The 15772-nt window shown below is 37.0% G+C and overlaps 1 protein-coding gene across 2 annotated transcripts in view; it reads left to right on the plus strand.

Moving 5' to 3' along the window:
* The window catches only part of GRID2 (glutamate ionotropic receptor delta type subunit 2), a 731875-nt gene that overhangs the window by 28016 nt on the left and 688087 nt on the right, over positions 1 to 15772 (plus strand). For both annotated transcript variants that reach the window (XM_037743424.1, XM_017542400.2), the window contains exon 3: positions 9210 to 9415. In XM_037743424.1, coding sequence (XP_037599352.1) covers positions 9210 to 9415 — 206 coding nt within the window. The remainder of the gene's footprint in view (positions 1 to 9209; positions 9416 to 15772) is intronic.

Consider the following 15772-nt stretch of genomic DNA (forward strand, 5'->3'; position numbering starts at 1 on the left):
CAGCCTCTGGTCACCACAAATCTGTTCTCTATCTATATGAATTCCACTTTTATATCTTGAGAAATATCTATTTGGATGCTAACCACTGGTGTAGAATGAGCAATAGCATGTCATATTTCTGATTAAAAACCTGTTTTGGGGTCAGTTTAGAAATATGCTGATACATTAAATTCTAATATTTGCTGGGATTTTTTTCTACCCTAATCTACTTTCATATAAACCATTTTAGGAGAGATTAAAATTAATCTTACTTTAGAAATGATAGTAAAGTCATTATTTTACTATCATTTAATATGATTTAATAAATCAGCCACTACCTCTTGGAGGACTGTTGTATGAAGCTGGCCTAAATAAATAACACAATACAGATATCTGAGAAATTGATGGTTGTTAGAATATTATAGACATCGACCTTTAGTTCTTATCAATATTTTATTCCATTTACCTATAAAGAAAGATGGCAGAAGAAAATCAAGAATAAATGTTATTAGCATTATCACATTAAAATATAATATCCTGTTTAAACATTAATTCCTTCCACTAAACTGCAGGCACCTCTAGGATAGGAACTGAGCCTTCATCTTCCTTATCGAAGTACCAGATGTTTGCTTAAAAAATAAGTGTATTAAGACCCTTTCTCTTACAAGTAGCAGAAGTTTACTTCAAAATAGCTTTGTTAAAATTGACTCAGGTAGTCTGAAAGTCTAGGGAATATGTGCCTTGCCTCTGTTTCACTTTAGTTACTTTCACACTAGACATGTTGGCTCTTGCAATTGCAAAACTACATTGGGACAACTTGTGATACGCAAGAAAGACCACTTCTTCTACATTATCCATATATCACATTTCAGTCATTACTTGTATCCTGTGACTATCCCCAAAAAAATTACTTAGGCCAAGGACATGGAGAGCTCAAACTAACCAGCCCAGGACACTTGACCATCCAGCAATACAATTTAGAGAATTTGGCATGTGTAGAACACATGGGATGCATTCAGTTTCCAGATTCATTTCTTAAATGAAAAATGGCATCTTGTTTATTCCAAGTAAACAGGGTTTTACTGGTGGCTAAGTAAGAATCCAACCTAGTTTTCTGACATCAAATGCCGTGTGTTCTCCCCCTAGATAAAAAAGTTGTTATATAAATGAAAGATAAAAATCTTGTCTGCAAATGACTTATAAAGGCTACACATGTCACCAGGGTACCCTGAAAATCAAAACAATAACTATTGACTTGATAAATCTAAGGAAAAATTCGGGATGGACTCTGTCCTGAGCCATCCAAATCCCCCTTTAAAACTGAAGGATATCTTCTCCCAAATGCTGAGATGACTTGCCGCTGACTACCTTTCTTATGAATGATCCTCAGCTTAGGAGAACCACTTCACCAAAGGCCATGCAGGGGTGTAAAACTTGTCCTTCCACCAGCCCTAACTTGGGATAACTCTGAAGACCATCTCACTTCCAGAGCTTCTTGCATGTCTTCACTGAGACTGCATCACAGCAGCAGGTCCCCCTCTGCTGGCTCTTTCTTGCTCCCTTCCCTTGTGGCACGAGTGTTATTCCTGAGAGTAGTCCCTAATAATCTTTCTCGTCTCCAGTCTCTACCCCAGAGTCGGCTTCCTGGGAACCCAAACTTCTACAGTTAGTATGCTTTTCTTAGGCCTGAAGGACAACTAAATCGTAATTAAAACAATGAAAGGTTTTCAGGTAGAGTATTTATGTGTTTGGTGTGTTTTAATCTAAAATTTTCTTCTATTTTTGAACAAAACCTCACATGACTTTTTAGCGTGGAAATATCTATATCTTACCCTCTTATACATTCTGGATAGGATAAAAAACACTAACATGAGTGACAATATACTAATCCAGGTTCTCCAATAACTACTTTTAGGGGAAGCAAGCAGAGTTGACTAAGAGATTATAATCTAAGCAGTATGCAGAATGTTTTGAGTATATATATTTACTGAGAAAAGAGAATTTCATAATCTTTGATATTCTCAAAAGAGTCTGTGACACAAAGAAATTTAAGAAATTAGAGCACTGGTTCCCAAATAGTCTCTTAAGAAGTATCAAGTAAGAGAAAATTCCTTGTTTTTTTTTTTTTTTCCTGAGAGTTTCAGATTCCATAGAAATGGGATTGAGCACAAATCTTCATTTTCATCAAGTTTTCCAGATGACTCCAAAATAAAACTCTGTGTATTACAATTTGGAAAAATACAGACTTAAGGATTATAGTTATATGTTACTTTCTGTTGCTGGTGTATCAAATTAACACAAAATTTATAGGCTTAAACAATACAAGTTATTAATATTATTTTTTAGTTCAGAAGTCTGAAATGGAATCTTGGTGGGCTATAACCAGTGTCAGCAAGGCTGTGTTCTCTGGTGGCTCTAGAGAAGAGTCAATTTCCTTGCCTTTTCCACCTTCTAGAAACAACTGTCCTTTCTTCACTCAAGATCCCTTTCCCCCATCTTCAGAGCCAGCAGACTTGCATCTGTCTTAATATACTTAGTCTCAACACATTCTTCAGAAGTTAGACCTCCCTTTGACTCTCCTGTTCTGTCTCCCTCTTCCGATTTTAAAGACTGAGTGATTACACTGGAGCCATCCAAATAATGTGGCATAATCTCCCTATTTTAAGGTCAGACAATTAACAACTTTAATTCTATCTGCAGTTTTAATGTGTCTTTGTGTAACCTAGTATATTCACAGATTACTAGGATTAACATGTGAGCATTTTGAGGAGGCCATTCTGCCTAGCACAAGTTCCTTTATAGTACCATGGAAAAAATATCTTCCCCCTACCCCAATATTATGTTTAATAACTCAATTAATGAGTCTCCCAACACCTGTTGTTACATAATTATCTGGTAAGTGGAATTAATTACTGGGAACTACTGAAACTTCTTTTAGCTTTCTGTTATCCATGAATAGCACCTAGTCACATCCACTCACCTGGAAACACCTTGAGGTCAGGAAGCATATCTTTCTTATTTCTGAAACACAGGGAACTCATCTCATTGACTGCCAGCTAATCAGCATAGAGCTAATGTAGGTGAATGATTGTGATGGGCTATGACATTCATGTTCAATGAACAAAACCAAAGGCCTACTCTCTTTCTTTTTTTTTTTTTTTAATTTTTCTTTTGAGGTGGCATTTCCCTCTGTCACCCAGCCTGGAGTGCAGTGGCACGATCTCGGCTCAATGCAACCTCTGCCTCCTGGGTTGAAGTGATTCTCCTGCCTCAGACTCCCAAGTAGCTGGGAATGCAGGTGTGCACCACCATACCCAGCTAATATTTTTTTGTATTTTTGATAGAGATGGGATTTCACAGTGTTAGCCAAGCTGGTCTCAAACTCCTGACCTCAGGCAATCTGCCCACCTTGGCCTCCCAAAATGTTGGGATTACAAGTGTGAACCACCGTGCCCAGTCTACTCTCTTTTTTAATGGCTCTTTTACACAGAGCACCTCATAAACAGCATGACTCAGAATCTTCTCTCATTGAACTTACCAATTGCCACATATTGTGGGTATTTGGTGTCATTTACTCAAATAAGCAAAACTATATATGCCTAACACTTGCATTCCAAGAGTCTACCTTATATTTCATGTTTGCCGTGTTGGGTAGCTAGCCATCATTAAAATTTAGGCAATCCGGCCTAGTGGTGGGAAGAAGCGTGGTCTTTTAACAAATAGTCGTGTTCTATTACTAACAATAAAGGAACTACCATGTTAGACTCTACACTAGATTTTGTATACACACAGCAAACACACACAAACACTTTTGCTAATTAAATTTTTGAAGATTTCTGTAAGATAAATATTTTTTGCTGGGAGTGGTAGGTTACACCTGCAATCCTAGCACTTTGGGAGGCCACGGCAGGTGGATCCCCTGAGCTCAGAAGTTCAAACCAGCCTGGCCAACATGGCAAACCCTGTCTCTACCAAAAATAACTTAGCCTGGCATGGAGATGTACACCTGCAGTCCCAGCTACTCAGGAGGCTGATGCGGGAGGATCGCTTGAGCCTGGAAGGTAGATAAGCTGAGATCAGGCCACTATACTCTAATCTGGGTAACAGAGTAGGACCCCATCTCATAAATAAATAAATAAATAATTCATTTACAGATGAGGAAAAATTTTCAAGAAATTTTTACAATCACATATCCAAAAAGTGACAACCAGAATTCCAGTGTAAGGAAACACAGAGGTTATAGTGGTCTTTTTTCATATCATTTTTCAGTATATGTACCACTCTGATAAAAAATTAAAGCTAAAATTGTTATATAGTTTTAAATTAAGGAGAATTAATTTACTAGATCATTTTATTCATTTGTTTTTTGAGATGGCATCTCACTCTGTCACCCATGTTGGAGTGCAGTGGTGTGATCTTGGCTCAATGCAACCTCTACCTCCCAGGTTCAAGTAATTCTCATGCCTCAACCTCCCGAGTAGCTGGGATTACAAGCCTGTAACACCATGCTTGGGTAATTTTCAGTATTTTTAGTAGAGATGAGGTTTACCATGTTGGTCAAGCTGATCTCAAACTCCCGGCCTCAAGTGATCCACCTGCCTCTGCCTCCCAAAGTGCTGGGATTACAGACACGAACCGCATCCAGCCTCAATTTAAAACATACAATCAAACACATCACTTTCAGACTTACTACTTTTCCTTCTGCTCACATATCCAGTCATCCACTTAAGGCAGACCCTCTGCTAAAAACTTTCAATAGATTAAAGCTGTATTTAGAATAAAATTCAAACCTCTTTCTGTGTCTCACAGAGATCTACATAACCTGACTCTTCCTCTCCATCTAGCTTCATGTCTCACTAGCTAGGCTGCAACCACACTGGCCTTCTATAGGTTTTTCATCCACAGGCCTTACTGCACTGGGAATTTTCTGAGCTGTTGTGTTTTCTCCTAATCTCTTTGGATAATGTCTTCTTATCCTTTACCTTAGAGTTTAAATACTGGTTTTGCAAAGAGGTCTGCCTCTAACTAAAATAGATCCTCCTCCTCACTCTATTATCATCTATCAATGCACTCATTGTTTTATTCCAAGATCTTAGTGTGCTTTGTATTTTTTAGTTTGTTTACTTGTTTATTGTCTGTTTTAATGTGTGGATGGGTATTCATTGATGTGCTTCTAGCTTCTAGCATTGTGTCTTAATATTCAACAAATGTTTTTGGAGAAAAAGCTTTTGCTCACAGTGAAGATGTAAACTAGCACTGGTATTTTATTTTTGTAAGCAGAAAATTTCATAAAGGATAAGTAACCTGGAGCTTTATTCTCTAGCCATGCTCTGTTTTGTGAGCATCTTAGATCTATTTCAGTGTAACTTTTGTTTGCCTATATTTAGATATACGCTGTAACTCAAAGAACAGCAATTTATAATTTGAAATCAATAATCTGCTCATGTTCTTTTTTTTTTTTTTTTTTTTTNTTTTTTTTTGAGACAAGGCCTTACTCTGTTGCCCAGGCTGGAGTGCAGTGCTGCAATCACGACTTCCTGCAGCTTCGATCTCCTGGGCTCAGGTGATCCTCCCACCTTACCTTCCCAAGTAGCTGGGACTACAGGTGTGAGCTACCATGCCTGGCTAATTTTTTTGTATGTTTTTGTAGAGACAGGATTTCACCATGTTGCCCAGGCTGGTCGTGAACTTAATCACAAGTGATCTGTCCACCTCGGCCACCCAAAGTACTAGGATTACAACCCAGCCCCTTATGACTTTTTCTTTTTTCTTTTTTTTGAGATGGACTGTGGCATGTGCCACCATGCCAATATTTTGTATTTTTTTTAGTAGAGTCAAGTTTTCACCATGTTAGCCAGGATGGTCTCGATTTCCTGAACTCAGATGATTCACCCGCCTTGGCCTCCCAAAATGCTAGGATTACAGGCGTGAACCACCGTGCCAGGCCTTTTTTCTTTCCTTGTGATTTTCTTAATAACATTTTCTTTTCTCTAGCCTACTTTATTGTAAGAATGCAGTACATAATACATATAACATTGAACATATGTGTTAACTGACTCTGTATGTTATTGGTAAGGCTTCTGGTCAATAGTAGGCTATTAGTAGTTAAGTTTTTGGGAAGTCAAAAGTCAACTATGGGCTGGGCACAGCAACTCACGCTTGTATCCCAGCACTTTGGGAGGCCAAGGTGGGTGGATCACGAGGTCAGGAGTTTGAGACCAGCCTGGCCAACACAGTGAAACCCCATCTCTACCAAAAAAAAAAAAACCCAAAAATTAGCTGGGCATGGTAGTGGGCACCTGTAATCCCAGCTACTCAGGAGGCTGAGGCAGGAGAATCACTTGAACCCCGGAGGCAGAGGTTGCAGTGAGCGGAGACCGCGCCACTGCACTGTAGCCGGGGCAAAGAGAAAGACTGTCTTAAAAAAAAAAAAAAAAGTAGTCGACTATGTGGTGGCTAGGTGTGGTAGCTCATACCTCTAATCGCAGCACTTTGGCAGGCTGAGGTGGGAGGCTCACTTGAGGTCAGGAGTTTGAGACCAGCCTGGGAAACATTGTGAAACCCAGCCTGTACTAAAAATACAAAAAATTAGCCAGGCGTGGTGGCGCATGCCTATAATCCCAGCTACTTGGAAGGCGAGGGAGGCATGCGAATCGGTGGAATTTAGGAGGTGGAGGTTGCAGTGAGCCGAGATCATGCCACTGCATTCCAGCCTGGGCAACAGAGTGAGACTCTGTCTATAAATAAATGAATAATTTAAAAAAGAAGTTGAATGCATGGGGAGTCAGTGCCCCAACCTTGCATTGTTCAAGGGTCAACTGGACTTCTTTTTTTTGCTTTCATTGCCCAGGCTGGAGTGTAATGGTGCGATCTCAGCTCACTGCAACCTCTGCCTCCCGGGATCAAGCAATTCTTCTGTCTCAGCCTCCAAGTAGCTGGGACCACAGGCATGTGCAACCATACCCAGCTAATTTTTATATTTTTAGTAGAGACAGTGTTTCACCATGTTGTCCAGGATAGCCTCAATCTCTTGACCTCGTGATCCCCCCACCTAGGCCTCCCAAGGTGCTGGGATTATAGACATGAGCCACCACGCCTAGCCTCTGACATGTTTACTAAAGATATATTGCTTCTGGGATGTGGCCCAAGCTTGTGCATTTTTGATAAATTCCCTAAATGATTGTGGTTCACATCAAAGTTTAAGAACATTTAGCATGCACATAGTCTTGCTATTGTACTTCTGCCTGTGTCAACCAAATTCCACCAAATTTAATCCTTTGATTAATTCATGCTTCAGAGTCTTACACCCTTATGTACATTCTGACGTGGATATTGAATGAATATATAGCACCTTTATTATTCCAGGTCTTTTATCTCATTCTCTGTTGTAGCTGAAGATTTTATTCTTTTTTGACCTGGTTTGATGGTAATATCCTGGGTTTACAATATAATTCATAATAAGAAATGTAAGATAGAATTTATACAGTATATATGTTGTACAGATTTTGAGAGATATCACATAAGTAAACATACAATCTTTACGACTATTTTAAAATGAAAGCAATCAGAAGAAGAAAGCAAAATTGTTATTGTAGTCAATTTGTAACATTGCAAATATAAATGTTTAAGAGTAAATGTATTTTCCAAATTTTTGGTTATTTGTTTTCCTGTTCTGTGGGTTTACTTACTGCTTTTTCTCTTTGGATGCTGAAAAATACGTAAATTAACTATTGCCATTGAGAGGCAAATTTTGTATGTAAGCAAGCACACACAGTTAAGGATTTTAAGATCTAGTCAATTCATAAGTTCCCTACAATCCCATTTACTTCTTATCTTTCTCTTGTATTTGCCCTTCAAATATTTTATTCTTTGGATATGTAATGAAAAATATAGTTTGTGATATGGTAAAAGCAAATCTACTATATTAGGATTATAATGTAATCTATATTGATTATATTGTACCAGATACTTATTTCAGATATCTTCTTCCATAAACAAGCAATCTGATACTAAGAAGAAATATTTGTGATATTTCAGACACTTAACGTTACTTAAATACACATCAAACTACAAATGATACACTCTTTAGACTGAATTTTACTTTTCTTATTTAAATGTGACATGGACACTGGACTCTTTAATTTGATAAATTTGTAGAACTTTGCTTATTTTGGAATGAGTATGTAAACATTTGGCTGATCATCATACATTCAAAAATGTTGCTTAACATTTTCTAAAATGCTGAATATGTTTTGAAAACAATATGTTTTGCACATTAAGTATTTTTTCCTTACTAAGGCAAACTTTGTAACTCCTACCAAGTTTTCAAAATTTAGCTAAGGAGCTAATACTCATAAAATAGATTAAAATGCAGCTTTTGTTTGTGGTCTAAGTGACCTGAGGCCCTTTGAAGATAACCTTTTGAAACTTTCTATTTACCTGATAAAAGTCAAGTTTAGTGATACTGTTGCCTAATTTATGAAACATTCATAATCTTGATTCAGGTTCATCTGTCATAAATGATATTCATGCTTTCATGAGGTTAATATTACCCTTTAAAATGCTTAGGAAAATAGAGAATGCATTTCCCTTCTTCTCATGTTTTGCTCTAGAGAAATGAGGCATTTCTCCAACTTCCTCCCTGTACCCTGACCCAACATTTCTAGCATTGAGATCATTTAGTTTCCATGTAGATAGAAAGAAATCTATTTTAAAAATAATAATTCTGTGCTGGGCATGGTGGCTCATGCCTGTAATGTCAGCACTTTGGGAGGCCGAGGTGGGTGGATTACAAGGTCAAGAGATCGAGACCATCCTGGCCAACACGGTGAAACCCTGTCTCTGCTAAAAATACAAAATTAGCCAGGCATGGTAGTGACTGCCTGTAGTCTCAGCTATTAGGGAGGCAGAGGCAGAGGAAAGACTTGAACCCTGGAAGCAGAGGTTGCAGCGAGCAGAGATCACGCTCCTGATCTCCAGCTTGGGTGACAGAGCAAAACTCCACCTCAAAAAGTAAATTAATAAAAAAACAATAACAATTCCTACATTTTTTATGTAAACACATCAAAATGTACTAAACCTTAAATGTATTTGAGATTTCTGTCAGTTCTACTGGTAATTTTAGACAGTTTACAATGTGGAACAATAATCTATTCTGATATCGTTGAAATAGCTCATGCCTTGCTTCTGTACAATAATTCACATTTTTGATGGGCTTTTGTTGTTTCCAGATATCCGTGGAATACAGGAGTTCTTGGACAAAGTTTCTCAGCAGGGAATGGATGTTGCACTTCAGAAGGTAGAAAACAACATCAACAAAATGATCACCACTCTCTTTGACACCATGAGAATAGAAGAACTGAATCGCTATCGAGACACTCTTAGGCGAGCGATCCTTATTATGAATCCTGCCACAGCCAAATCCTTCATTACTGAGGTAAGTGAAAATTGTCTTGGGGTGAGAGTTGTGTGAAAAAATTAAAAGCTTTGGAATAGACCTTACAGAGGAAATGAAAATTAAGAGCAGTGGGAGAGAATTAACTACACAACTCTCGTTAACGCTATTGGAGGTAGCATAGTGAATCCTTTGCTCATCTCATTTACCCCTTACTGTCCAGTTAATTGCTGAGAACGTTTGTATTTGTATATATTTAGGCACATAGAACAATTTTAAGAAGTCTTATAGAAGTTTAAAAGTGCTGTTGACTTGAATAAATCTGGCAAGATCAAGAATAAATTCACAAGTGCAAAGCTCTCTAACTAAACCTTAATATTTTTTGTAAGTTAAAATTCTACTTTTGGAAAAAAAAATTTACTTGAATCATGTTATTTCCTAAACATGATTACTGTTACAAAAATATATATAGATTTGCTTCTGCTCTGTGAACTCTGTACCAAGACAAATAATTGAAAGTGTCTGAAACTCTGCAAAGTGATGACCACTGTACATTTTATGATGCTGCATCCTCAAATTTTTAGTTGTATCTGTTCATATAGTTAGAAGCTCTGAAACTTTGTAAAAACACAAGTAAGACTTTCTAGTGATTGGTATAACATCTCTGTGTTCTAAAATGCCTGCCTTGTAAAAGTTTATTGTCAGTCATTTTGCCTCACTTCCAGTTTTTAATGTTACATAGGGATATAACTGGTCATGACATTATATACTTTCACATGGGAGTTTTAAAAATATTTTAAATTTGGGGGAATTTATTTAATACTTTTTTTTTGCCTCGTTTCACTATTATGCTTCTGTTAGCTCCTGAAGTACTGCCATAAATCTTCCAAATTAGGAACATGTTAGAAGTTCTTTGACACTCACAATATAGTTAGTATCAAAGAACTTAAGGCAGAATATAAATTACTAAGAATTGTAAAACTTGTGGAAAACTGTCAGAAATACCTTTTTTTAATTTTAATATGAAACTTCATTATGCTTAAAAACAAGTATAAAATTTTTATTTTTTGAGTTCAGCAAGTGACTTCGAGAATCTTATTGAACTTCTAGATATTTTTCATAATATAAAGTATTTCCATTTTTAAAGAAGTTGGTTCTTTCCTTCAAGAACCATAAATCTGTAAGATGGAAAGCAAGTACAGAGAGACTGTAATATAAATTAAGATGTTAAAATTGCAGTAGATGAGATTGAAGCATCTGTGGCCATTTTGTTAGAGGAGATCAGAGAAAACTTCACTAAGCCTGCATATTTGAACTGGACTTTGTGTCGTGGGTTAGGAATTAACAAAAGAGACATGGTATTGATATGGTTTGGCCCTGTGCCCCCACCCAAATCTTATCTTGAATGGTAATCCCCACCTGTTGAGGGAGGGACCAGGTGGTGGCAGTTGAGTGGATCATGGGGGCGGTTTCCCCCACGCTGCTCTCATGATTGTGAAGGGTTCTCACAAGATCTGATCATTTGAACGTGGCAGTTTCCCCTGTGCTCTCGCTTCTCCTGCTGCCTTGTGAAGAAGGTGTTGCTTCTTTTTCCACCATGACTGTAAGTTTCCTGAAGCCTCCTCAGCCATGTGGAACTGTGAGAAAATTAAACTGCTTTGTTTTATAAATTACCCATCTTGGTTAGTTCATTATAGCAGAGATAATTCTAGTATATTCCTTTGCTAGAGCTACCATAGCCTTAAACATCAGAAAGTTTGCATCTCATAGTTCTGGAGGCTGGAAATCTAAAATCAAGATATTGGCAGGGTTGGTTTCCTCTGAGTGCTGTGTGGGAAGGAATGTTCTAAGCCTCCCTCCTTGGCTTGTAGATGGCTGTCTTTTTCCAATGTCTATTCACATTTTCTTCTCTCCCTGTATGTCTGTGTATCCAAATTTCTCTCTTCTATAAGGACATGAGTCATTTGGATGAGGGTTCACCCTAATGACCTCATTTTAGTTTGATTACCTCTGTAAAGACCTTATATCCCAATAAGGTCATTTTCTAAGGTATTGGATGTCAGGAATTCAACATATAAATTTGAGAAGGAGGTAGTGATGACCCAACTTTACAAACTATATCAGCTGCCATTACCTGTTACAAGCAAATAAGGTGGAGGAGTATGTTTGAGAGTTCAGTTTAGAACATGTAAAATTTGAGCTAGCAGTGGACTCTTCAGGTGGTCTTAACTGTGTTTTAGCACCTTCATAGTGCTTACTGTCTTCTTACTACTGCTTGCTAGTTTCTTTTCTAAGACCTCTTTAAACAATGAACTCATATAATCTTCATAAAAAGCCTTTGAGTTGGTACTAACATCATCCTTGTTTTGTAGGCAAAAAAGCTGAGACACATAGGGTTTAAGTTGTCAAGATGACAAAACTAGGAAGAGATAGATCTGGGATTAATTCCAAGAAGTTCGTCTCTAGAAATTGTGTGCTGAACCTTGGTTCCCAGACAGGGTGGCTACAAATGCATGACTACAAACCAGAAGAAAGATCAGTGCTTGAGATGTAGTTTATTTGTTTTTCATTAGTTTAATACACATTGATTTACTATCCAGTTCATTATAGAAACTATGCTAGGCACTAGCAATACAATGGTGACAAATATCCCATTCCTCTTCTCAAGTTTATAGCCTGGTGTTGGGAAAGGAAAATGAAAGAGTATCAGCATTATAAGATGCATGTGATGGCAGAACACATAAATCTATACTGAGCTCCAGAGCCACCTGTGTCTGGTTGCAGAAGTCAAATACACAGCTGTGAAATGTTGAGGAAGGAGTTTGTTATAGATGGTATCTTGAAGGAGGTTCTTCTTGAGTTGAGCATTAAAGGACATGTGGATTGGATCAGGCAGAAAAAGGTGGGAAAGGCACTCTAAGCAAAAGGAAGACCATAAACAAAGCACAGAGGCAGGGCATGGAGCAAGAAGGTAAAGGGCTAAAAAAGGAAGGGTGGAGGTAGGTATGTTAACTAGCCTGTTGAGAAGTTTGTTGATGAAAGTAAAGGTAAGTTATGGTTTAATTAAAAAAAAAAACCCATGAAATGGATATCATAAACAGGGAAATCTCTTTCATTTTTAGGATAAAACAAGCTGAGCCTTTTTACATAGGTCTTGGGAAAGCAACCAGTGACGAAGAGGAGATTGTAGAATGGAAAAAGAATATTGATGAGCTAAGACCCCAGACTGTTAGAATTCATGAATTTCTACCAGGGGATGACTACTCATCACAATAACCTACAATTGTTGCTTCAAAGGCAGATGGAATTAGTTCAGACTTCATTAAAGGAATTTTCATTGGCAATCCTTATATTTCTGATCATCAGTTTCAACTGATATGATCTTAACTTTTCACCTGGTTCCCCATTTTTGACCCTGAACAACTTATAATAATGTATCCTTACCATCTATGTCCCCAAACACATAAAATCTCTGATCTTTCCTTAGGGACTTCTTTGTCTTTCTCCACTAATCTACCACTTTTTTAGTAACATATATTTTATAATCACTGATGTTATGTCTCCAAACTGTGAACAAGTTATTCCACGGGCATCTTAAGAAGTAATGGAGGAATGGTAGAAAGAATGTTAACTATCATCACTTCTATCCTAGCTTAAACTCACTCTATTGTACTGTTCTCTGACCTCCAAGGTGATTCCTATTTCTCTTTTACCTGCTCTCAGACACATCCCACCATCTCCATGGGTTCTAGGATTGTTTGTCTTGAGTAGGGAATAGGCTGACCCTATTAGTGCTGAAAGCAGTTCATTCAATAACAGGCAGAACTGAAGTGGAAAGAGTGCATTGAAATTCTGAAAACACAAAAAGGAATCATTTTTGTGTCACCTAAAGTTTCACTCAGTCTAGTGGAGTAGGCAGGCATATAATTAAATGCTAGTATGTGAAAGAAAATTCTATAATAGTGATGGATCAATGGTATCCTAGAATACCATAGGAGAACTGGCTCATGCTACAGAGACCTTAGCTGGGGTCAGGACAAGTTTCACAGATAAGCTGTGTTCACCAGAATCTTGAAAATTGAATAAGAATCAGGCAAACAATGGTGGGCAAACAGTTCAGTCAGAGTGTGTGTGTGTGTGTGTGTGTGTGTGTGTGTGTGTGTGTGTGATACATGAACAGAATTAAAAAATCAAATTCTAGGGTTTTAAAATTAAAAACAAGAGCCTATTTCTTTCTACCTCTAGTTATTCTTTTCAGAAGTAATTATTTTTAGTTTGAAATTTTAATTCGTAGTTACTTTTAGAATCCCCTGTATATCCTCATTGTTCAAAATTTAAGAGATGCAACAAGATAATATCCTGCCACTGTTCCTCAAACACTTGATTTCCTTTTCATGAGGCAAATAATGTCTTAGGTGGCATTCCAAGTACACACACACACACACACACACACACACACACACACACACACACATTTTTATTATTTTTCTTATATAAATAGTTGTATACTAGATTTAAATTCTGAGCTTGGATTTTTAAACTTAGTAACTTCTAGGAGATACTTCTATTGAGATATATGAAGTGTTTCTAATAATAGTTAATGGCTCTATAATAGTCCCTTTGTAGATGTATTAGTCCATTCTCATGCTGCTAATAAAGACATACCTGAGACTGGGTCATTTATAAAGAAAAAGAGGTTTAATAGACTCAGTTCCACAGGACTGGGGAGGCCTCGAAATCATGGCAGAAGGTGAAAGTCACGTCTAACATGGTGACAGGCAAGAGAGAATGAGAGCCAATCTGAAGGGGAAACCCCATACAAAACCATCAGATCTCATAAGACTTATTCACTTCCAAGTGAACAGCGTGGAGGAAACTGCTCCCACAACTCAATTACCTCCCCCGGTCCCACATACAACACATGGGAACAATCGGAGCTACAATTTAAGATGAGATTTGGGTGTGGGCACAGCCAAACCATATCAGTAGATTAAATGACTCTTAGCTCTTTAACTTTTTTGCTTTAATTTTTATTTACTCTGGTAAATACTATTGGCTGATTTATTAGTTTATCTCCTACCTGTCTATTCTTACATGGTAAGTCATGATTTACTTCATTTCTTTCACCAACACTGGCACATCCTTTCAACATATTAATAGTTGTAGCACAATTTTAAATGACTTTCTATAACACAGTTACACTTCTATTCTCATATCGACTACTGTTGACAGTATAGTATGCTAGTTGTAAAGATTCTTTCACTATTTTTCCACTCTTCTACCTCTCAGCTTCCATGATTCACAGATTTACTTTTATATTGAGTGTGTTGGAAGCATACATTTTCTATTCTGTTACCAGAAATAAATTGTTCATATTTTGACTAAAAGTTGACTTTGTAAGATGAAAATCTGTATCTTCTATTTTATCAATATAAATATTAAGTATTAAGATATGAATCTGTGCTTCTATTTTATCAATATAAATATTTTTCAGTGTACAACAAAGTATTAAGATATGATTATGTTTAGTTTTTTGTCACTCAGCTTCAGAGGTTTTGTTTGAGTTATTATTTTTCTCACTTTTTTCTTCATTTTATCTTTGGCTACTAAAATTCTAAATTCTTATTTTCAATAGCAAATCTCCAAAGTCCCTGTTTCCTGACTGTAGCATTTCTTCTCAGAGCACCCCTTTCCTGCTCTGCTTCTAGTGCATCCCTAAAATCAAATAAATTCTAGTAGGTCAGATCCACAAATTCCTGGTTCCTGTGTCTTACAATTTCTTAGTTTCCTGCTTTGCTGGGAAATATCTTGAAGTAACTTCTGAAGGAAGAGTGTTTCTTCTTACAGAGAAAACATTTGCGTTAGATAAGCTGTGTAGAGACAAGAGTTATAGTGCTGTTGGCCACAAGTTCAATGATAATGAATCAACAATGAATATTAAATAAAGTGCCTTTAAATAGAAATGTATAACACCAGAGGAGGCTGGCAGGGACCAAAGTCTGTATTTCCCCTAGTAGCAGCGATTCAATATTCACAAATGCGGTGTTCATGGGAATTTTATAAAACCTAACTACTGTGAATGACAATCATCCACAATCATTGTCATTATTTTTACTTATGAAAATGTATTTATTCTAACTTCATCCTTGATGATAATGTGGCTAATTATAAATTCCTAGACTAAAAAATTATTTAACTCAGAACACCAACAGTATTAATTCATTATATGATGGTAATTTGATCATTTAGATTAAATAGATGGAAGATGGATATAGTCATTTTACTGGAGTTAATGCTAGATTTTGCATGTGTATTTATGTTCCCTTGCTCTTGGATAATAATGATAACATTAGTTGCCCAAATTCACCTAGAAAATTCATCTATTTATTCAGAAGAGAA

This window comes from Cebus imitator, unplaced genomic scaffold, assembly GCF_001604975.1.
Source record: "Cebus imitator isolate Cc_AM_T3 unplaced genomic scaffold, Cebus_imitator-1.0 Scaffold144, whole genome shotgun sequence".
NCBI classification, from domain to species: domain Eukaryota; kingdom Metazoa; phylum Chordata; class Mammalia; order Primates; family Cebidae; genus Cebus; species Cebus imitator.